At 40.9% G+C, this 23,130-nt stretch overlaps 1 protein-coding gene and 1 long non-coding RNA gene across 2 annotated transcripts in view; one reads left to right on the top strand and one right to left on the bottom strand.

Moving 5' to 3' along the window:
• LOC104834627 overlaps positions 1-15,190 on the bottom strand; it is a 25,312-nt gene extending 10,122 nt beyond the window's left edge. The window contains exon 1 of the long non-coding RNA XR_774644.1: positions 15,123-15,190. This is a non-coding gene — a long non-coding RNA (uncharacterized LOC104834627). The remainder of the gene's footprint in view (positions 1-15,122) is intronic.
• Positions 15,122-22,502, top strand: IP6K2 (inositol hexakisphosphate kinase 2). The gene is made up of 5 exons (XM_010572136.1): positions 15,122-15,423; positions 17,574-17,796; positions 18,623-18,798; positions 20,085-20,260; positions 21,718-22,502. The coding sequence occupies exons 1-5, from the start codon at positions 15,222-15,224 to the stop codon at positions 22,213-22,215; spliced, it is 1,275 nt and encodes a 424-aa protein (XP_010570438.1). The 5' UTR covers positions 15,122-15,221; the 3' UTR covers positions 22,216-22,502.
• The last annotated feature ends 628 nt before the right edge of the window (positions 22,503-23,130 follow it).

Below are 23,130 nucleotides of genomic sequence, written 5' to 3'. Positions count from 1 at the left end.
CGGCCCGCTCGGCGCCGCGGGCTTCTCGGCGAACCCGCCGCCGGCCCCACCCTCCCCCGGGGCGGTCGGCTCTGAGGGGGTGGCCGGGGGCTGCCGCTGGCGTGTGAGGCGCGGCGGGGCCCTGCCTCTGCAGGCCCCAGCCCCGCCCGCCGCGGGGGGTCGGTGCCTGGCCTGGCGGAGGCGGAGGGTAGGCGGCTTCCCGGCTTCCCGCTGGGGGATGCTCGGCGGCAGCCGCAGGCCTGTGGCGGCGGTAGGGGGAGGGGCATTGCCCGGGCCCAGCGGGAAGGGAGGGGGGCAATGCCCTGTTTTCCCCCCCTCCCCGGTGGGGGAGGGAGCAGGGCTTTGGCCTGGCATCACCCCCGGGGGATGCGGGTTTGGTCCAGGATGTGGGGGATGACGACAGCGTTCACGGAGCATCCCCGTTCGCACACCGAATCGAGCTTCCTGCCGAGCCCTGCCCTCCCCCGCGGGGCTGTGCAGGGCGGCGGTGGGGGGTTACTGGGGCGAGAGGCTTTCGGCAGCGCCGGTCCTGGCTCGGGGCGGGGGGGGGCCGCAGTTATGCGGTCTTACGTGGCTGGGTGACCCCGGAGCTGGTTGTCGCCCCTTGCTGTTACTCAGCAGTTCTCGTCTGTCTGAATCATAAGACGTTGGTTTCCGTTTTGCCTGGGTGATGGCTGTGCTGCAGGTTTGACGACTGTTTCATACATTTGGTAATATTACAAAACGAAAAAAGGGTGCTTCGGGATGTGTGCATAATTGGACGTGCTGCTCACGAATACCCTTTTTCTGTGTAAAACGGAAGTACTGGGTGCTGTTACGAGCTGTTCTGAGCATCATAGGTTTATAATACCTTGTTAACGTGGTTTGGGGCCCTCAGGCTCTTAAACTTACAGTTGAGGCTTTGGAAATCGGCATACTGCTTAAGAAAATGTATGTTATCATTGTCGATAGGATAACAGCCTGTTGGTAATTACACCCTGATACATCCTTGGTTTTAATTCCGCTGTGAAGAGTACACGTGTTTAACCCTGATGTCTTTCCTGATATATGCTGGAATTTAATTGCCCTCTAATTCTAGCCTGTCTTTTTATTTCTTTGACACAATGCCTTATGTGTCCCATATATTCAGGTGTTTTAGAAATGAATGCAGCACCCATATGGTTTTTTAGACTCATGAACATCTAAGGGGGCAGTTCGGTGTCAAATACTGTAATTAGAATTTTGCTTTAATATTTAGTTCTGGAACGTTAAAGCTAACGTGAGTTCGGTTTAACTTTTCAGTCAGATGGTGTGCTGCTGGTCATTACTCAACACGTAACAGTGAAGTGAAAGTAGAACAGTTCAAATTTGACACTTGAGAATAACAAGGTCAGGGTTATTTTGCCTTTTAAATGTCGAAGAGTTGGCATCTTTGCTCATAACTTTGCTTATATAAGATAAAAGCTATTTGAAGCTGTGAAATTGTCTTTAGGTTGAAATTAATTTGCGTATTTTCAGGACTTACAATAACATTAAGGAATGGAAACTGGGTTTATATACACATGCATCTACACACGAATATATGTATTTTTAAAATGGACTGATTAATTTGTTTACATTTGGCCTGTTTAGCATCTTCCAGCTTGTTGTTATATTTTTTTCTTGATTAAAGTATATTACTAAATGAGGAAGAACCCAATGATTTAACTGCCAGAATTCAGAAGAATTTCTTCAAAAAAGGGTAATCTTAAATGCTCAGAAGTGTCTCCTGGTTAAGGGTCGTGGGAAGGATTTCAGGGAAGGATTACAGCCATTCATATGTACTTGTTTGTAAAAATTTCAGACCTTAAACTTGGCCAGGCAGCTTTTCATAAATTTATATTAATTCATTTAATTGAAAAGCTATTTTCCTACCTTTACTGTCTTTGCTGTTTATACCTTTCTGAAGTAATAATCTGTTACCTTGTCTGTGTACTGTGGTCATACAAGTAATGTAAGCTTTATGTTGTTGTTGCTTCTTGAGGAGAGGTAGATCAGAGCCATCAGGACCATGTGGTATGGTAACTTGGGAAGGAGTCAGTCATATGAATACTGGGCTTTGTGCTCTCAGAAATTCTTTCCCTACTAGTTGCTTGCAGGGAAGACTTTAGATTTGTCAGGCATGTGGTTTTGAAAAAACAGGATGAGAAAAGATATTAAAGAAAGAAACTCTTTGCTGCCTGTCAGTGGATGGGCTTCCAGCCAGGTCACTGGTATGGTGGTACTTTAGTTGTTCTCTGATAACTGGGGAGCATGAGAGGATATTTTTGGGATGTTTTTTCTTTTAAAGGGTAGGGGAAGGGTGTAAACCTTGAGGCACTAAGGGTGTCTCAGTCTGTCAGCTATCGTGCTGGGGTATGCCCTTCTGCTTTAGGAATAGGTGGAGGCAGAGAAGTGTATGCTGTCATGTTGATGGTGGAAGACCTACTTCACTAGTGACATAAATTCCACAAGGATATTGCATCTACAGGGTTAAATTAAATAGAAGTCACTCTTAAAAATCTTTAATTCTTTAGTGTCTGAATACTTTCAGTGAATTGAATTAGATGAGGTCTGGGGAAATTCTGGAGTAACTGGTATTAAATACTAGTTACTTTTGATGATTCTCATCTGATGGTGTTTAGAGATTGGGAGACAGCCGAGGTGTTTCTCTGGGAGGTCAGGAGTGCTGCTCCCACAGCTGAGTTGGTGCCTGCCCGAGGTCGGGAGCAGTTCCAGGTCCAGAATAGGCAAAACAAGTGTCTCCTCAGTAACGCTTCTGGTGCTGTCCTGCCCAGGGGGCTGCATGTCGGAAGAGGCTAGGAGCAAAGGCAAGGTTTTGAAGTGAAGCATGATTTGATGTGGTTTTTAATGCTAAGCCAAGGTGTAGCTTCTTCCTTTTTGATGTAGTTCATTGGTTTTCTTAATGTTTCTGCACCAATGCTTAAACACAGAAGTTGTTTAATGAGTAGGAACGTATTCCAAAAGTTCAGGTACTGCATCAAAAGATTGAAAAGGCAGAAATTGAGTTGCAACTAAAAATTTTTACTTGAATGCACTCTACTGCTCTAGCTGTACCCAGAAGTGTGGGGGTAAGAGCTGAGTACAGTGGAGTTTGAAGCTTAATTAGGCTGACATTTTACATTGATAATAATTCTTGTGTATCTAGTGAACATGGGGTAGAACCATTATCTGAAAGCCATCAGGTTTTTACACTGGTGTGTGGAAAAAACTTGCTGCCTCTCATTCAGTTCATCCACTTATCAGTTGTTGAATTTGCTGATGCTTAGCTCGTCCCTGTTGGCAAGAAGCTGCGGTTGGTCTCCAGGCAACGCAGGTCCGGTTGAGCATCTCTGTGCCTTGCTTGAAGAGATGAAAATTTTCCATTGCGGGGAGAGGATTTTTCCTCTCGCTAATTCTTTTATCTGGCTTTCTGTCTTGCCCAAGGTGGTTGATCTTTGAAACAATATAGGGGTAGTTTTCAAATATTAAGAGGCTACATTTTAGAGTGTTAAGGTATAACCGCAAATGTGCGTTTCTACAGCTTTTGTTAGAAATACCTTATTAGGTTGTTATTTTTGTGCCTCTCATAATAACTATTCTGTTTCAAAATAATTCTTTCTTCCCCCCTTTTGCAAAAAGCTGTATGACACAATCTCATGTGCTGTAAGTAGCTAGAAATTTCTCCTGCAAAGTCTGAAATACTGGAAGACATAACATAAGCAAAATTGTTTTTTCAGATGAAGGTCCAACATTGGTTGTGTTTAATTGGGTGTTTAGGAGCTTGAAATCATCACTGAAATCTTTTGCAAATTCTTGACTTGTGTAGCACTAAGTCTTTGAAGTCCTGACTCTGTCTCAGGAAGACAGTCTGTGTTAGAATAAGGTAATGATAATCTTTGTAATAGGTACAGAAAGTACTCTTTCACGCTACTGGTTATCGGATATTTAACCTGCAATCTTTGATGACCCTGTGTCTGGATTGCTGGCACATATGGAGGATTGTCTGCTGGAGATAGCTGGAACCAGTTAGTACCTAGTTTTGCATTGTTTTATGGGAAAAAGAAAGGCTTGCTCATAAAATGGTTTTGACCACTGAGAGTCCTGCTTTATGAAGACAAACTCTGTGCACATGCCATGATGAATGGTTGGGCAAGAGATGGCACAGGCGGTGGCTGGTTTGGAGCTGTGTACCTGCTCATCAGCCAGTTAATAGCCCAAACAGAACAGGTAAGTACTGAATTCATGCAGTGGCCTTTCAGCTCTACTGCCTCTCTTGGTCCCTGTCTTCTGTCCTGCTGTGTTGACATCCAAACTGAAAAAAAAGATTTGGATGACTTGCTGAAACTGGTTAATGATGCTGTAGGTTGTTGAGATTTATGGCGAACAAGCTCAAGGACAGAAGATGCAATTATTTAGGCTATTTTTCCTCAGAAAATCACACTTAGAAGCAGCAAGGGTTTGGGGGGTTTGTGCCAGAATCTGTATTAGAATGAGCACAGCAAAAATGTTCATTTTATTTTCTTGAAGCACAGAGGGCTTTGAGCATACCCAAATAGCTGTGCAGGGCTGTGATGCAGAAATTTTCTACAGTGCCTGGAACCTTATCAGGAATTGTGGGTGCTGCCTAGTTTCATGCTTATTGAAGATGACCTCTTTCTTTTAACATTTGCTCTTTTCCTTTTTCATATCTTTTTCCAGAAGTCATCAGTTGGTGACATCAATTAGATTAATGTAGTTCCTTGTTAGAAAGATGAGAAGTGAAACTGCTGACATGATAAGCATCATCTTGATGTCTCTGAGGTGCTAGCTCTTTCAGAAGGTTGATTCAATTTAACTGGAGATATGAGGTTAAATTGGTATGCGGATGTGCTCATACTGATATTAACTAGCATTGTAACTGGGAATCTGTTCAAGCTAACTTAGGAAAAAAATATGGATCTGGCTTAATGAACCAGTCAGTTTTCTGAAGAGACATCTGTGAATATTAAAGTTGAGGGTATAGCTCAAGATGGGGAGGGAACAAAATGGTTTGGAGAATCATTTCAGAATTCATGGAAATAAGTAGTGTCTCAAGGATGAGGGGTAAACGAAGTAAGTGCTGATTGAGCTGCACTGAGTTGTGTGGTGAGAGGAGGACTGTCTTCCAGTTGTTCTGTTGAAACAAAACCTTTTGTGTATTTAAATGTAAATGCTGAATGGTGATTTCTTGCTTTAAGGTGCAAATAATGATTTAACATCATTATGCATGGTTTGCTTCCAAAAAATAAAATGGTCTTTCATAAGCTTGAAGACTTGAAATTATTTTTTTTCCTGAGAGTATGCTGTTTTTTAGAAATACAGAATTGGAACATGAGCACTGTGTTGATGGTGGTGCTATATTGCAGGTTTTTGAAGAGAAAATAGGTTTTTGGCAATCATCCTGTCTGAGTCTTCCCTTTTTGGGTGGTGATGGTTTCTCTTTGAAGGCTATTGTGCAAACCACACTTGCTTGTGCTGTGGAGTCACTGGCTGCTATAAAAATTGCCTGTAAAGCAGCAGATGTGTTTAAGGGAATAAGACTTACTATAGTTGTGTCCCATTAGCTGGGCTACTAAAACTAGCTAGCTAGCTCTTTTTGCGTCATTAAATGTGTTTCAGCCTGTGGTGAGGACAAGAGCAATACAGCCAAGCCCTGCAAAAGCTCCCTGTTACAGATTACTGGAATTGATAAGATTTTTCTTCAAGTGCTTTTGTACTGCTGTTTGAATATGTAAACTGTATGAGATTAAAATGGATTAATTCTTTGACAGTGATTATTATGGTGAGCCTGTAATTGGTCCCAGATGGTGTATTACGAGATCACTGAAAGATGAAACATGAAATACGTAAATAATTTTTTTTAAAGGCATTTTTTTAAGTACTGCGCAGGTGTGCTTGTACAAAAGGTCCTTGTCCCTTTTACTAGGGGAAACTGTGCTTGAAATAAGTTACATTTACCAGAGGAAACGTTCACGACTTTCCCCATGGTTTTGTTGCGCCACATCAGTCTGTCTTGTAAGAATCCTCTCCTGTCCTTAGTTGCTTATGTCCAATCTGCTGCAGTTTAGCAAGATGCACAGTGAAATTATTTTCTGGGGTTTGGGTTTGAACTTCTGTAATTGCTCAGTCATCCTGGAAGGAGCTATATGTTCAAGGTCTTAGGACCCAGTTATTTTCATAACTTTTTAGGGAAAGAGCATGTAGAGAGCACTGAATCGTATAAACTCTTCCCTTTAAGATACAAGTCTGGGTTGTGTTATCTGTTTTGAGATGTATTTTCAGTAGTTTGAAGTGTTTTGAAAAATAAATACAATTTTAAAAGATATGTTAAATGCATCTCATGAACTTGAGCTGGTCTGGAGCAAAAACTCCATCTGTCATGATCATCAGAAGTAAAGTCTTGGAACTTACACTTGAATTATAGTTAAGAATGTGGATGGGCATTTCAAGTCTGATGACTATCTCCTTCTGGGCTACTTTTTAAGCATCTTCTACAAAAGGGGACTAAACTTCTTCATTTGAAGTATGTTGATGGTATAGATGAATATACACATGAATGGGATGGATGAAACGTGTAACTGTGTTTTGAGCACCATTCCTCCTGTAATAGTTTATTTATAGATGATCTTTGCTTTGTGCTCCTCTGGAAATTTTTGCTTAAGGAGTTAGACTGGATTGTAGGATTTGGGCATCTAAGCTTAAATTTAACGATCTTGTCCTGTGGGCTGCGAGTTCTTAATGGTTTAAAAAGTATTAGGGATTGGGATTTCTGAAGGGAATACGGACAAAGAAAACCTTTATGTAGTTAAGTGAATGTGACCTTCGAACAGGACTTGACTGTTGTCCTCTTGAGCAACTTCTCATATACGGCAAATTGGTCACAACTCAAGGGCCAGTGACAAAGATACCATGTTCTTCTATTGAGTGGCTAGAAATACAGTTCCCAGACTGCTAAATTCATGGTAATGAAAAAGGCATAGCCTTGGATTTATTTTAATCTTAATGCTGGAATTTCTGGGGGCTTTGGTGTCTTGAATAACACTTTCATGTGTGTAATCCACACAATTTAGCTCTTGCTGTCATATTTTCAGAAGATTAAAGGCTGAATGCTATTTTGGTTTCTCCATGACAAAGGGCAGTATTGTCTTTTTATAGCAACTGGTGTTTTTAGCCGCTGGTGCCAGAACACTGTTTTAAGATGGATCAGTTTCTAAATAGGAAGTTTAAGTAGCTTAGTTTTGGTGGTTCAGGTTTCTTAGTTTCCATGGCATTTTTACTTGGAAAAGAGACTAGTTCTTAAATTACACAATCCCTGGAAAAACTGCATGGGTCAGAATTGCATGCTTTTTTCTGGCTGAATATGCTTAGTAACCTGTAACTTGGCTTTATTTTAGTTCTAGGGAGATAAAATAGCTTTTACTTGAGAAGTAAAACTCTGGCATTTCTCCAGAGCTTTGTGTATATAGTTGTTAAACTTACAGATCACAAATGGTGTAGGGAAAGCTGAAAGCTGTTGCTTTTGGGGATCTTGAAATGTTAGTTGTACTAAGTGCATAACCTCCTCACTGAGGTTTATGAAATTGCAGCTGAGGGGCTGCTGTGTGTGCTTCTGTTAAGAAAAAGCTAGAAGCTCTTGGAGACTGCCTTGGTTACTTACCTTGCTTTCCCGGACAACAGGATTGGGGAACTGGGTGTCTCCTGGTAATACAGAACTGGTTTAAGGAAGATAGGGTTAATGGCTGTGCATGAAGAACAATAATAGAGCATTATGCAACTTCAGATTTTTTTGTTTATAGTTTGCTCCCTTAATATGTTATGCCTAACGTTTCATAATTCTTAGTTTCATCTGTTAAAGTTGTATTCAAAAGTCTCTTTGGTATTTGCTACAAGAGGTGGCTCTGCAGCTGTGGTGTTAAATTTACAGGTGTAAATACATGTTGTAACCTGTGTGGCAGTGTTTATTTCTCGTAGTAACTACTATTGTATTTGGGTTATATTTAAAGGAAGTCAGAACTAGAACTCCATGTTTAGAGTGTAAAAGGAGATAGCATAAACATGTTGCTGGTTTAAAAGAATTTGTTTTGTGCTGAAAGAGTGCATCTTTCTATACATCTTTCAGCTTCTCAGTGCATTGTCTTTCATTTCTATATTATAGACAAAATTCTTAGTGGATAGAAAAGGCCTGATGCTCTTTTGGTTAAAAAAGAATCTCTAAGGGTGCTGGCTTACACTCTTGAGAAGTTCACAGAAGAACAGGATCTTGAATGTAGCACTTGGGAGTCCTTTGCCATTGTAGCTGGTGCTGGACTGTCCTCCCTCTCTTTTCAGTGGAGGGGGAAAAAGATGGGGAGGAGTAGTACCTTTAGGTGTGACATACCTGACCTGAGGTCCTCAGAAGAACCTTGGGCATTTCAGGATGTTCTTCTGCAGTTTTAAACTGCCTAGAGAGTTTTTAATTATTTAATGTTTTTGAAGGTATGTTAAACTGTTAAATGTTTACAAAAATGTTGGAACATTATTTAAAAAAACCTAAATACTATTTCAGCTGTGTTTGGTTTGTCATGTGCCAGTGATAGATGAGCTTTGGCACAGAGCATCACATTTTCTTAAAATCTAATGCCAGTGGATGTTACTGAATTTTATTGTTAAATTCCTCCAATAATCCAGCAGGAAAAATGTATACAACTTGATACAGGGAGTTCCTGTAATTGGTATGGAGGAGGGCAAGGGCTGCTGTTTTAATTTATTGAACAGATGAATACATACTTTCCACCCGATAATAAGCATGCATTCTTTCTTGGTGGGAATCTTTTGTTCGCAGTCTAAGGTTAAAATTAGGATTACCTTTCTACCTTGATGGGCCAAGACTGCTGTCCAGTTAGCTCTGTCTCATTCCCAAAGGGTTTTGCAAACATGTTTTGTAGAAACTTAGTGCATGAGTTCATGTATAATTCTGGGTTTCTAGATTCAGTCTGTTTTGTGTGATTCAGTAAATTAATTCAGAGATTTTTTTTTTTCCTTTTTATCTGGAGAAGTTCTTTCATTTTTCCAACTACAGTGATGTGGTGCTGCAGTTACTAGCCATTTAATAAGGACAGATTAAAAAAAAAGGGAGAATATTGCATTATATCAGCACTTTCAACAAGCAGATGGTTTCTTTTATTGGTCTAGCCCAAGCACCCTACATTCAACAAGAATAATCTGCTCTTTTTTGGCTTTTTGTATCTGTAGGTGATCATGATAGATTCATCATGACAGTGCCTGACTCTCATCACCCTCATGATTTACCAGTGAAGGCTATAGCAAAAGTATTTCTGCTTGGAAAGGGAATGCACATGTAGTCTCAATACGTAGCTGTGGAGGACTCAGTATTTTACTCTTGGGTTTGCAAGTGTTCCTGCTAAGTATTTTTACAAAACCTCATGCTTACTCATCTCTGAGTACAAGTCATGTGGAGATAACTTAATGATTGTTACATTGATTGATTTGCTGCAGAAGAGCTTAAATAACCCTGACTTGCATAGGAACTTATAGCTCAGCATACTCTTTCTTTAAAATTTTTTTATTACCATCACAACCACTTGGTTTAAGGTTATACTTAATGAAAAAGAAGGGATTTTTCCACTCTAGTCTTTCTTTTAAAGTAAGCTCAATGGAGTAGTTTTCTGTACCTTTTGAGTCTGGGTATTTCCAGACATGAGCCAAATTTGTTAGTGAGTGTTGCAGACCTACAGCATGTTGTGTCATATTTTGTTCTTGCATTTAGGGTAAACAGAAAATGAGACAACTAAAAAGCAGTATGCTCACCTGGGTGATGTCTTCCCCCCCGGCCCCCACTTGATATCATGGCACTATTCCCCCCACAATGTTGAAAAGTATTAAGTCTGCTGTATTAAAATTGCATTACTTGCTGTTTAGGGGACAGGTTTTTGTTTACAACGAAAAAAATCTGATAATTGAGAATGTCAGTGCACTTTTTTACTGAAGATAAACTTTTTCCTTAAAATTAGTTACCAGAATAAGTGTTTGCTTCCTGTAATCGTGCAGGATTTAAGGCTGCTCTTAAGGCTTTTTCCAAAACCATAGGATTCATATGAGCACATTATTATGCAGGCTCTGCATTTGTACTGTAATGAGATAAAAAGTTAGAAACTATAGCTTTTATTGCTTAAACTTAGTTATATTGTTACTATTGAACATACAAAAGGCTTCAAAAGCATCCTAGTGTGGGACTTGGCATTTTATTTAGAGGTATAATGCATCCTCAAAGTTAGGAATCTATTAAAACAGTTGTGATAACAGAAAAAAGACCTCTGCATTCATTTAAGAATGAAAAACATCTATTGTATGGGGTTTGCTCCCTAATCTATATGCAGTTCATCTTTAAAATATAATTCTGTATTTCTGTTACTGGTTTAAGGCAGCTGACTGGTCAGTAGAGGATTTGAGTATCTCCATTCTAGTCTTAAGAACTTCTGGAGCGGAACACATCAGAGTAACTTCAATTCATGAGTCAAGCAGCAACTATAGTGAATGTTAGAAGCAATTCCTTACCAATGTTAGACTGGGCAAATTGGCTAATGAAATAGTGTTATGTGTAGAGGAATGGCATTGCTTTTCATCAAAATGAATCACAAGTTGTGCAAGAACTGTAAGCCTGAGCATGTTTAACATATCTTAATATTCTCATGTTGCATCCTCTGCTTTGTATTTTGTGTTCTTTGATTCAAGGAATGTACCTTGCTATTTGTAAAGTAACAGTTAATGAAATGTATAGTTTGCTCACATAAGGACTTGTAAAATTCCTGTAACTATTCCAGTTTTCATAGGGGTACTGTAGGTTCTTAAAGTGTGTTTATTTTGCTTCAGTTGTGAAGGGTTGTTCTCTTTGAGCATTGTAATGACTTACCGACTCAGACCTGAGATACTTTTTGAATTGTATGCATGAAACGTGGTGGGCTCTCACAAACATACCATATACTTTCTGCATTGATATCTGCATCTTCCTATGTCCTTTCTCAGCTGGTATTCATTTCTTCCTGAGCATTCTTTGGGCTGAAGCAGCTTCTTCTTTGGCTTCTCTAATGGGTCACTGATACTCTTCTTTGGTCCTGTTGGCTGGCTGTGCCATTCCTCTGTTTCCTTGGAACCTTGGGAAGGGGCTTATCTTTGTCTGGTTCAGCAGGGTTTATAGCATCCTGCAGCAGCTCGACTTGGCAGGTAGCTACTCTGTCAGCTTCCTCTTTGCACTAGCCAGTGAACTGAGAAAAGGACAGGCAGAAGGCTCTACTGCCTTGCTATTTCTGTCACTGTAAAGCTGATTTATGGCAATTTGGAGCTGCAGATACTGACCACCCAAAGTAAAAAGTCTGCACTTGAGAGAACCCAGTTTTAACAGAGTCATTAGGAGGGTAGCTCTGCATCAGTAATTCTACTATTACAGAGTTTTGGGAAGAGGTGTTATTTTTGAGATTGTTACAAAGGAAGGACCTGCTGCTTAACTGAGAGCTGTGCTCTCCAGAGGATGTGTTTGTTAATGCAATTACTTACATGTGGGACTAAGTTGAGAGTCTGTAATGATATGAAATACCTTCCAAAGAATACTGTCACCTGAGATTAATATTAAAAATCTGGAAATGTGACTTCATTGCGATATTCTTTCAACAGTCATTGTCACACATGAATGAGAATAAGATGTCTGTACATGTCACTTCAGTTTTACAGATTTGGGTTTTAAACATCTTTTGCTGCTTACTGTAAGAATGATATTGCTCTAGATGAGTTTTTATTTGTTTCCTTCAAGTTATGTCAGTTTTTTCTCTTAAAATGCTTGACATGTGAAGGAATAGTACATCTGCTGCCCTTTTTTTTTTTTTTCTGATATGTCCTTTGAACAAAAGATCTTAACCAAAGGCACTTAAAAGCACGTAGGAGGAAAAGGGCAGGGTACAGTGAGCCTGTGTTTGGTATCTGGGAAAACTGCCTAAACCCAGCTGTTCTGTGCTCTTTCTTGCTCAAAGAGCATTGAAAACAAACTGGGTGTAGGATCAGAGGAAAGGCAGTGAAGAACTGTATTGTGCTTCTGCTGGTTGACATCAGTGCCACTTGAAGCTGTTGGTCTTCGGTTAAAGTTTTTATTTCTAAGGAAGTGGAACCAATTTGACATACTTCTGAGGTTGTTTGTGGAAGTAAGGTATTTACAAATTGAGGTTGTGCAAAGCATTTCTGATGGGTGCTACAACTGTGCTCCAGGTCCTGTTGTTGTCCTGCCTAAATATTGCATAACTGATATTTTTATAATATCAGAGCTATAAAAAACTTGCTTTGTTGTCCCTTGAATGGGAAGTTACACTGTGTGATGTGCTGCCAGACGTTACTTTTTCAGGAAACAGTAAAGTAGCATGAGTAGTCCTGTCCAATTCTGTGTTTGGCAATTCCATTGCTGAGTGAATGTGGTGCACCATGTGCAAGTATTGTCCAGACCACTTGGGTATATGTGAAAGCAAACAAGTTGAGCTGCTACTAATGAACTCCCTGAAGATGTGCTGGGTAAACAAGGTGTTGTGTATGGTCTGTGTTAGAGGTGCTTTCTTGCTAGAGTCATTTCTATAGCATAAACATCTACAAGGCTGAACTCCTGATGCAACCCTGATTGCAGGACTAGGACTAACTAGGTGTTTGAGGTTAAGGGATCTTGCAGCTACTTTCTAAGTTTGAATTGCTGCAGCTGCCTATCAGTGTCTCTACATCAGGGGTAATTAGAAAGGTGGCCACAGAATGGTAATGCTGTCTTGGAAAGGGTGGCTCTTCTAATACTGATGTCCTGTGGTGCTGTTAAAAGTGGCTGTGCCAGTGTCAAGCTGTCACCACAGGATCTTGTACATATGCAGCTGTGTTTCCCGGTAAAAGCTGGCACTCTTCTGGCTTTCCCTGGGAAATTCCAGAAGACTGGAGGCACTGTTGTCTCTAGGAAATCCTGATGAAAACTCTTGAGACTTGTAAAATTACTGGTGCATTATACAAACACAAACTGAAGCTTAAAATTTCCCTAATAGAAATTGGAAGCAACTCTCAATCACAGCTTACCGGGGAGCTCATGCGGCTTGCTAAGTGTGCGTTTGGTGGAAGGTGAAGTATGTTAGGTATCTGCTGGTAAGCCAGCTTCCAGTCGAGTCTAACGTGAGGAGCAGTACGGCCCTGCCTGGGGTGGGTGGTACCCTGGGGAGCCATCGAGCAGGTCTGTGACTCTGAAGCACTAACAGTGCCACCTTCTGACTGCGGCAGCTGCGGAGCTGGGTTGGACGGCCCGGGGTTTGAGGTCAGGCCAGGGTACACGGCTTTCCATGCTCTCTGGGCACCGCAGTGTTGCTCGGCTTGGCCGTAATTAAATAGGTTTTTGGAAATGGCTTGTGTCCGGCGTGGAATGGAGAGGCTTTTACCTGTGTGTCTCCCAGTTGTCAAGTTGTTGATGCTGAGGTATATGAGAAACTGTTCTGGGGATGCAGTAGCTGCATTATAAAAAAAACCTAGGAAATTAAAAGTAGTACAAATAGGGATGGAAAGCTTACTGATTTTGTTCTAATTTTAAATATAGAGTATCAGAAGAGAGTATTGTTTCTGGGAAATACTGTTCCAGATTAAATTTTACCTGTTTGTGCAGAGAGGGCCTGAGTTTTGTTTTCCGTATTAAATAATTCATTCTAAAAAAAAAAAAAAGTTGGTAACTTTTTGTCAAATAAGGCTATTGAAAGAAGGGGGGGGGGGGAAGCTAACTGGTGTGTAGTGAGTAAAACTATTGATCTGTTATCCTTAGGCGTGAGTAAACATTCCAGGAGCTGGGGTTCAATTGATCGATCTGTTGTTTCTTTAAGCAGTTTAGTTGTTTAATTCAATTAATGCCCTTACGTACAGGGCATGCTGCAGGGGTCTGTAGTTCTGTTAGTGCTGCTGCTTTAAGCCTGCAGGTCTCTGCTTTTCCAGTTAATGTAAAGCTGTTAAATATCTAAGGAGGACAAATAAAAATAGACCTGTGACCTAGAACACTTTGTAGTCTCTTTGAATTAAGTGCATTATTGTTCGTGTAATGATCTTCAGACAAAATAAGTATGAGGTTGTTTTTAGCTGCAAAAAGTTAATGATTAAAGCTTGGGTCTAAAATTAGAGCAACTCGACTTAAAAATTTACTGGAAGGTACAGACGAAGACAGTCATGTTTTGTTTTTTCAGCTTTGCTCCTTTAATTGTGTATTGAAGTGGAAGTTGCATGAAACTGGACGTTGGTCAGAACTGTGTGGTGTGTAGTCACAGGGGTACAGTAGCAGATCCTTTGGATGCAGATGGCACAAAACACTGCCTTCTGCTGTACTTACGCAAAACTAAGTTCTTGGAAAATGGCTTATTAGCAGTATGTTTTTAAACTGAAAAGGTAGCATCTATGGAATACTTTAAATATCTGACATGTTGTTGTGAATAAATCGGTGAAATAAGTGTTCAGCCTGGACCTCGGCAGGTTACTGTGATCGCTGTCGTTGTCTGGAAGGGAGGAACTGTAAACTTGGTTTTAATTATGAATTTCTCTGGCGGGCCTGGGATGTGTGCTGTTAACCTTCAGCGCGGGGGAGGCAGGGATCCTTGCGAACGCTGATGCGTCTGGCTCTGTGAACGGATGCTGGAGGGCGTTAGGCGTAACTTGAAGTAGGACTCGCCAGGAATTGCCATCAACGTTTTTTTAATTTAAACAAAACACAACACACCAGGAGTTTATCTGCGGCTCGCCCTCCGACCAGCGCCGCCGATGCGCATGCGCGGCCGGGCGAGCGACCCGCGGCACTGTCCGCCCCGCCCCGCGGAGGCTCCCATTGGTTGTGGCGCGCTGAGGGGCGGGGACACGGCGTGCCTGCCTGGCTGCGCCCCGCGCGGGCCCGCAGTCGGCCGCCTCCGTAAAGCGAGCGGCGCCGCGCTCCGCTCCGCTCCCCTCGGCTCGGAGGAGCCTTCGCGGCCGGCTTTGCTAGCGGCACCACCCGGCAGCGGCTCTCAGCCTTGCCTACCCAGGCCTCAGCGTGCGGGGAGGCTGACGGCCCGGCGCTCTCTTGTGTTTGTTTTAACAGACTTTTGAATCGGAATAAACACCTTCAGGTCTCGGAGGCTTCTGGCTCTGAACTGCCTTCACTGCTGTCGCCTTCTTCTGTCTAATGTGCTACAAGGATGAGCCCAGCATTTGGAGCTATGGAAGTGGAGCACTATTCCAAGGGAGTCCTGCTCGAGCCTTTTGTCCACCAGGTTGGAGGACACTCCTGTGTCCTCCGGTTTAATGACAAGACCATCTGTAAACCCCTTATTCAGAGAGAACACCAGTTCTATGAGACTCTCCCAACAGAAATGCGTAAATTCACTCCGCAATATGAGGGTAAGTTACCAAACCTTAGGATGGGGTTGGGCTTTTTCTTTCTGTAAATACAAGTGTGCTGTGCTCTCTGTTATCTCTGAAATCTCTTCTGTGTGGAAGAGATTTTAGGGTTTTCTTTTCATGTATTTTGATGTTGTCTGAGGCAGGCTGTGGAGATGCAGGGTGGAAATGCTTGCCAAGTTGGTGTTTGGGTTGACTAACAGCATTAGAGTAGAGCAACTCTGCTGGTGATAGCCCATATATCTCCCTTAGGCACAGGTAAGTAGCTAACAGCTTGTGACTGTTTTCAGTAATTCTCTGCTGCTTTTTCTGTGGCTTTCTAATTTTTTTTTTGCCACTTGTTTAATGTTTGTTTACAGGGATTTGGTAAGATTGGTTGACTGTTTTGTGTAAGCTTAGTTGTGGTCTCTCTTGTTTTTGGATTTCTCCTCAGACTCATTTTGATCGCAATAAATACATGTCAGTGAAGTGTCTTGTTGAATATCTGCAGTGTTGTTTCTGCCATTAAGGAAATGAAAATTCATGGCATTTAGGTAGGGAAGGATCAAGTAGCCGCGATGAGGCTGAGTCAGATGTTATGTAGGAGTGGAAATTCCAGTTCTCCTAAGAATTGCGCTAGTTAACAGAAACACTTTTCTTTCCCTTCTCTATTCCATCAACTGCTGCCTGGTGATTAATAAATAATATGTCTGAAGCACTTTTTAAAATGGAGTTGCTTTTTAAAGCACGTTGATTCTAACAACCATAAGGGTGATGAAGTTTTGCATACTGTTTGTGAAACTGGTGGAAGACTTCAGAGGAGATGTTTCAAAGTTAATATTTCCTGCACGCTTAAAGAGACTTTTTGACATGTAACTACAAGTTCTGTTGGACTGGAAGAAAATGTGATCTTTGAATGATACTTCTCAAAATGTAATAGAAAAATTGTACTAGTATATATGGCTTTTTGGGGAGTGTGGGGAGGGATTTAGGGGTAAGGGGCCTCACTTGGTCCATCTCTGTTATTTTTTCCAGGATAAAGCCAAAGGCCATTTGCTAGCTGGCTCCCCCCTTTTTTCCTGTTGTCCTTTCCTTTGTGGCAGCAGGACTGTCAGTCAGAGCTTCTGCGCTCCCTGCCCCAGCTACTGTAGGTCTTGGAGCCGCCTGCCCAGCTCAGAAGTGCCAATCTCTCGCCGAGACCTCTCCCCTCTGGCCTAGTGATGAGCTGCAAGAACTGTGCAGACTGATTGATTTGAGAATAAAGAGAGAGGACTGAAAAATAAAATTAAAACCAATTCAGACAATTGTTATGGTTTCTTCATTAACCACTGAAACTGGCTAATGTAGCACTGAGCGCATCTCTGTCAGAGTGCTCCACTAAGACTCTTAAAATGCAATGTAGTGCTCTAGAGACTCTTGAGGGGAAGATGAGAAAAAAAAATATGCTTTCAAGGTTCACCATGTTTCTGTACCACAAACAGATTTGTTTTGTATTGCATTTTTGTTAACTTATTTGACAAGATTGCTGCATAACCAGTATCAATAAAATATATTCCAAAAAGGAGAAGAAAATGAATAATTAAACGTGGTGATTCTAAGTGGAAGCTTTTGGACTAGTTTCTGTTGTAATGTGACATTTTCCTTGTTTTGCTCTATTTGCAAATCTTTCCTTTCCCCTGGGGATCTATTAACCAAATCTTGTTTGGATAAGTGCTTTTTGCTTTGCTGTCATGCAAAACTTAAAGCTTTTGATGTGAGGGGTTTTTTTTGTGCAGGTCACTTTTCACTACAAGATGTTAACAAATGTTTTACATCTCACTTAGGGTCAGACCAGTCAGGTTTTTTAAATTAATAAAAACTTTTATTAATTGAAATTGTCTCCTGTTATTATTTGATTCTTATGTGACTTCATCAGAGAGAGAAAAGAACCTTTTGTATCATTGTTTTGTCAATATGATGAATTGTCTTTTGTGAGGTGTCATTTTTGTCTAGGTCTTTTGATATTTGTTAGGTTGGCAGATGAGGTTTGGCCTGTGGCAAGATAGAAACTAAGGACCAGGGTAAGAGAAAAAAACAAAAGTTGCTATATTCTTAGTGTAAAATCATGCGTTCTAAAAGGCTTGCTTGTCGCTTCAGCAATTCATAACTGTCTGTGTCCTTTCTCTCTTCAGGTGTGGTGTCGGTGAGCTTTGAAGAGGATGAAGATGGAAACTTATGTCTAATAGCATATCCATTAAGTGGGGACCATGATAACTTAGAAAACTTAGATAATTCTGACTGTGAACCCAAAAGTAAGCTGTTGCGATGGACTAACAAAAAGACAATGTTGTTAGAAAATGAGAAAGTGTCTAAGGAATGGGTCCGGCAGCACAGGAAAGAGGAGAAAATGAAAAGGTAAGTTTGATAGGGGGATCTGGAATGCAGACCATTGAAGCATAAAATTTTTTGCTGTCAAATTAGGATCTGGTCTCCAGAATTCCAGAGAATTCTACAGAACTCTTAACTTTCATTTTCTTTTCTTCTCGTTTCTTTTGTTTTTCCTGACCTCTTCCGTGCGGACAGGTTCAGTAGTGAAACTAGTATGTCCTCAGCCTAGTTGTGTGTTGAGTCTTTTCTTTTTTTTTTTTCCTGTGATCAATTGGAAAAGGTTTCCCAATGTTATTTTTGAAGTTTCTGCAAAAAAGAAAAAAAAAAGCCAACAAAACCAACCCACCTGCAAAAGCACAATAGTTGTAAAAAAACCAAAAATTATTTCAGTGTTACAGCATACTTTTGTGGGAATCCTGCTTTATCCATGTTAGTGATGTTTTTCCCATTGTTCACCTATGTAAATTGTGCCCACTATAAACTGTGAGCCGTGATGTATTGGGCTAAAAACAGTGACCTTAGCAAAGGATAAATCTTAAGCCATATCGCTACTTCTTGCATTACTTCCATGGAAGTAATTCATGCAGGTAAAGAATATATAAGTAGAATTAGTACATATTTTGTAACATATTTGGCTATATGCTAATTTATATTAATACAGAAGTAGCTTTATAAAGGTTGAAATATTACTCATGGGCAACTTGTCCACTTGTACAGAAAGCAAAATAAAGCTTATGCCAGCTGTTAGTGAAGGTGAGCAAAATAGTTTGTAAAGTTAAATCCACTGACAACCCTTTTAAAGTGCTTATTTTTCTATTTGACCTCTAATTTGATGCTTTGTTCTGTTTTCTAGTCACAAATTGGAGGAAGAATTTGAATGGCTGAAGAAATCTGAAGTCTTGTATTATACTGTAGAGAAAAAAGGAAATGTAAGTTCACAGTTTAAACACCATAATCCTTGGAGCATGAAATGTCATCAGCAGCAGTTGCAGCGGATGAAGGAAAATGCAAAACACCGGAATCAATACAGTATCCTTTCTTGAAAATACTTCATAACAATGGAATGAGTAGGGCTCTGCTTTTTATTTCTTGAACATGCCAGATGAAAGTACAGAGCAGGCTTAACTGCAATCTGGAGAGACTCTCTGAAGCTGTGATTTATTTGGTGACTTTGAAGGGATTGCCAGCCCTTTCCAGAACATGGGCTTTTCCAGCATGTAATAAAGTAGCTAGGCTAGGAAATTCAGATAACTTAATTCAGTTGTGGATTAGTTAGTGGACAGGTTTTACAGCATACTGTGTTTGGGATCTTCCACAAAAACAGTTTACTAATGCCAGCTTTCAAAGAAGAGTTCTGTCACTTTTTGTTACTGTTTTGGTATTGGTGATGTTAAAAACTAGTGTCATCTTCCCCTTTTCAGAAACTTCTTAAATATAGAGGATATTCCAATGCCTGGAGTTGTCTGCTTCTAGTAGTCTCTTTTTAGTGAGCCTTTCTGGTAAAGAAAAGCTGAATATAAACAATCATGTAGAACTGGACCATGAGAAATGCAAAAACAGTGACTGAAGCCATGAAACCTGAAGCATGCTGGTTTTGTGCTATGGAACTGTAGGCAAGCATCTCCACCCTGTGCATTCTGTGGAAAAAAAATCTTGCTGTATGCAGGCTTGGATGCAACCAATACATCCTGCAAAAATATTAGTATCTATATACTTAGGTAAACAAATTCCTTACGTGTGAGTAGTTTCAGTGAATGGATTACTAGAACATCTCTGACTAATAAACTGTTCAAAATAGAAAGCATTTCATGGCTGGTACCCTCACCATTTCACTGAAGATGATTATTAAATTACCTAAATGGAAGTGTGTGATATCTCTGGAAGGGTATTACTACAGATGTTCTGAAGTGCTTTTTAGCTTCTGTGTTTCAGAGGTGGTGTGAAGATGCTTCACTGTTTCTGAATGGTAACTGAAGCACACAAAATCTTCATTTCCCACAAAAAAATGTCTCTTGCTAGGCAGGAAGTACTTCATAATTCCAAGTCAGCTGCCAGATTATATTTCTGTATGACCCTGGCTACTTTTTTTCCACTTAATGTGGAAATTCACCTGTCTTTCTAGAGATCAGTAAAACTGGAACTAGATGTCCACTCTGCTTTATGCCAAATTTATGTAACTGTAATTTTTGATAGGCTACTATATACTGGGCATGTTTTGGGTATGCTTAAAGTTAAGACTGTGCCACTATAAGATCTGTGGTAATGGTTTTAAGACCTGTATTCCTCATTGTGAGGATTGTTCCTTAACTAATCAGAATTCATTTTGCTGGAAAACCTAACATCTCGATACGAAGTACCATGTGTGTTGGACCTTAAGATGGGAACCCGACAGCATGGAGATGATGCGTCAGAAGAGAAGAAGGCTAATCAAATTCGCAAGTGTCAGCAGAGTACATCAGCTGTTATTGGAGTCCGAGTTTGTGGCATGCAGGTGAGAGGAAAACTAATTATGTGTAGGGCAAGACTGGCACCCATTTCTGTTGGCAGGGTTTTGGGCTTATGTAGTCATCCCATGTGTTGCTATCCTTGACATTCTGTGCTTCATTTCCTTCAGTAAGGGGAATGAGGCTTTTGGGTATCGCTTATCAGTTGAAGGTGGCAGCATCTGCAGGAGCAGCCTGCAGCATGCACTCTGCATCAGTGAATGTGTTCTCTGAGCACAAAAACAGTCTCCTGCACAATAGTGGCAATTCAAAACTGTTTAGTAGAATTACTGATTTGATTAACATTTCAGGGTAGCGTAGGAAACAACTGAAGGGAGGCTCTGCCAGTACATGCATTTTGAATAAAGCATGCGGCAATTTGCCAGAATATTAAGAACCAATCAGTTCTGTCTTGTAGACTTTGAAAAGCCACAGATCTTTCACTGCTTAAAGTAGACTTGTTGCAAAGTGCAGATGAGAATTGGCTTGGTAAATGTGATAAGACTTATGGCCAAATAAGGAGATAGAGTTGCATGGACTTTCACCTGAGTTTTTTTGTTTACTTGTTTCTGTATTCCTAGAGCGACAAATGGGAAACAACTTGTTTGTATTTGAGGCTTTTCCGAAGCCTCTCTCCTCCCATCCAGTAGATTCCAGGAATGCCAGCAGTGTTTGCTAGGAATTGTTCCACAGCGTGACTATTGGCATGTTTGGTGTTTAGCTCTCTTTAACTTCGGAGAAAAACACAAGGCAGAAACGAAAGTGTGAGAGCTGCATTTCTAACCACAGTGTGCTGGGATTTGAGCGGGGCCTGCTCATTGTTCACCTTCCAGTATAGACCTGTGCTGGTAAACAAGGAGGAACTTTGGAGGCACCTGCAATCCTTATTTGACTGAGATGTTTAGGCATTATCAAGCTGTGTAGTGTGTAGACTACTCTCCTATAGGAAGGAATCTTCCTGCAGGAGCACCTCTGACTTCTTTAAATGCATAGTATTATGGGACACACCTTAGTTTTTTTATATAGGAGTGTTTGCTGTCACTTAGAGCTCAGCATTCTGGGAATCAACTGGTACACCTGTGAGCAGAGGCAGGTAATGAGCTGAATGAGTGGCTGTGGTACAAATTGTAGCTTGAATTTGGAGATCTTGGCCACAGCTTTCCTAATCTCACTTAAACTCCTCATTCTTACATTCCTAGTGGAAAAGCTCGAATCTAAACTGAAGGAATTTTCCACTTCCTCCATGTCTCTGAGTTTCACAGACACTGCTGGATCTGTTGTTAACAGTTTCTGTAACTGTGCAAGAGCAATTTTACGAGAGTAGTATGTCATCTTGTAAAAGCTTTCTGTAGCATGTCTGTCTGTTTTTTGGTTTGGGTTCCCCCCCCCACCTCTTCAAGGCTTTGAGTCAGTATTACCACCAATTTTAACTATTCCTTTTCTTGTCTTGTGTTTGTATATGCAGGTCTACCAGGCAGGCACTGGCCAGCTAATGTTCATGAATAAATACCACGGAAGAAAACTCTCAGTCCAAGGATTTAAAGAAGCACTTTACCAGTTCTTTCATAACGGCAAATACCTGCGCAGGGAACTCTTTGAATCTGTTATTAAAAAACTGACTGAACTCAAGTCTGTCCTAGAGAAGCAGGAGTCTTACCGCTTCTATTCAAGCTCCTTGCTGATCATTTATGATGGAAAGGAAAGGCAGGAAGTTGCTGTTGACTCAGACCCAGAGGACTTAGAGGACCTTTCAGAGGAATCGTCAGATGAGTCAGCAGGAGCATATGCCTACAAACCAACTGCTAGTACTGTTGATGTCCGTATGATAGACTTTGCCCACACAACCTGCAAGTACTATGGAGAAGATAGCGTGGTGCATGAGGGCCAAGACACGGGTTATGTTTTTGGACTTCAGAATTTAATAGATATTATTAAAGAAATAAGAGACGAAAGTAGTGAATAAACAGTGTGAATGCACATCAGTAGAAAGCACTATTGTGACTCTTTGTATTCCAAAATTATTGGCCACTTTCTGGTGGTAGGAATCTTTACAGGCTCTGCAGGGATGGTCCCCTCAGAGTCAGACTTATTCAGAGGGCATTTACTTACATCGGTGCTGGACCTAGCACTGGCAAAACTTGGTATCCTTATTTATTTTAACTTTCTTAAACATTCCATATTTGATTACTCAGATACCTCTGTTATCCCTGTGTGTATACGTTCCAATAAAATTCTTTTTGTTCATTGTAAGCCATGCTTCTGTTGTTGCTGGTGACTGAGGAAGAGATGAAGCTCAGATCTTTCTGGTGGTGTAATGCAAAAGCAGTGTATAAACAAGCAAGGCTTACCTGTCTTGTGAGACTGCGTGTGGAATAGCACATCTGTTCTGGGCCTCCTGTCAAGAGCAATGAGCAAGTCCAACAGCCACCAAGCTGGAGCACCTGCCCTTTGAGGAGAGGCTGAAGCAACAGGGCCTGCAGAGATGGGGGAAAAGATGGCTCAGAGGGACCAAATGTCAGAAGGTTGGACGGGAGACCTCCAGAGGTCCCTTCCATCCAGAATGATATGATCTGATAAGTGAAGACTTGTCTCTTAAAATCTCTAACAACCTATCTCCTGTTTCAGGATCTTATAAATTAGATCTCATGCTGTGTAACCCATTTCTAGAGAGCTATTGACGTTTTTTAATCTAAGCTGAGCCAAAACATGCGTAAAACTCCTACAGGATTAGCTGCAATGGCAGCGACTAGCGGAGAGCTTCAGAGCCTGAAAGGTATCCTAAGCAGCTTAAAATCTTACTTGGGACAAATATACAGGAGAGAAGTGTCAGAAAGTGAGAGGACAGTGAATAATTGAAGGATTTATCTAACCATTTTTA

This window comes from Haliaeetus leucocephalus, unplaced genomic scaffold (genome assembly GCF_000737465.1).
Source record: "Haliaeetus leucocephalus isolate CR32 unplaced genomic scaffold, Haliaeetus_leucocephalus-4.0 Scaffold2, whole genome shotgun sequence".
Taxonomy (NCBI): domain Eukaryota; kingdom Metazoa; phylum Chordata; class Aves; order Accipitriformes; family Accipitridae; genus Haliaeetus; species Haliaeetus leucocephalus.
Note: the sequence above shows the minus strand (reverse complement) of the source record. Positions and strands in the feature narration are given on the sequence as shown.

What these genes read in the sequence shown, in the direction of transcription:
- IP6K2 (XM_010572136.1), top strand. Translation starts at nt 15,222, where the DNA reads ATGAGCCCAGCATTTGGAGCTATGGAAGTGGAGCACTATTCCAAGGGA. An exon ending in ATTCACTCCGCAATATGAGG is followed by an intron (nt 15,424 to 17,573) that starts GTAAGTTACCAA and finishes TTCTCTCTTCAG; the next exon opens with GTGTGGTGTCGGTGAGCTTT. An exon ending in TCCGAGTTTGTGGCATGCAG is followed by an intron (nt 20,261 to 21,717) that starts GTGAGAGGAAAA and finishes TTGTATATGCAG; the next exon opens with GTCTACCAGGCAGGCACTGG.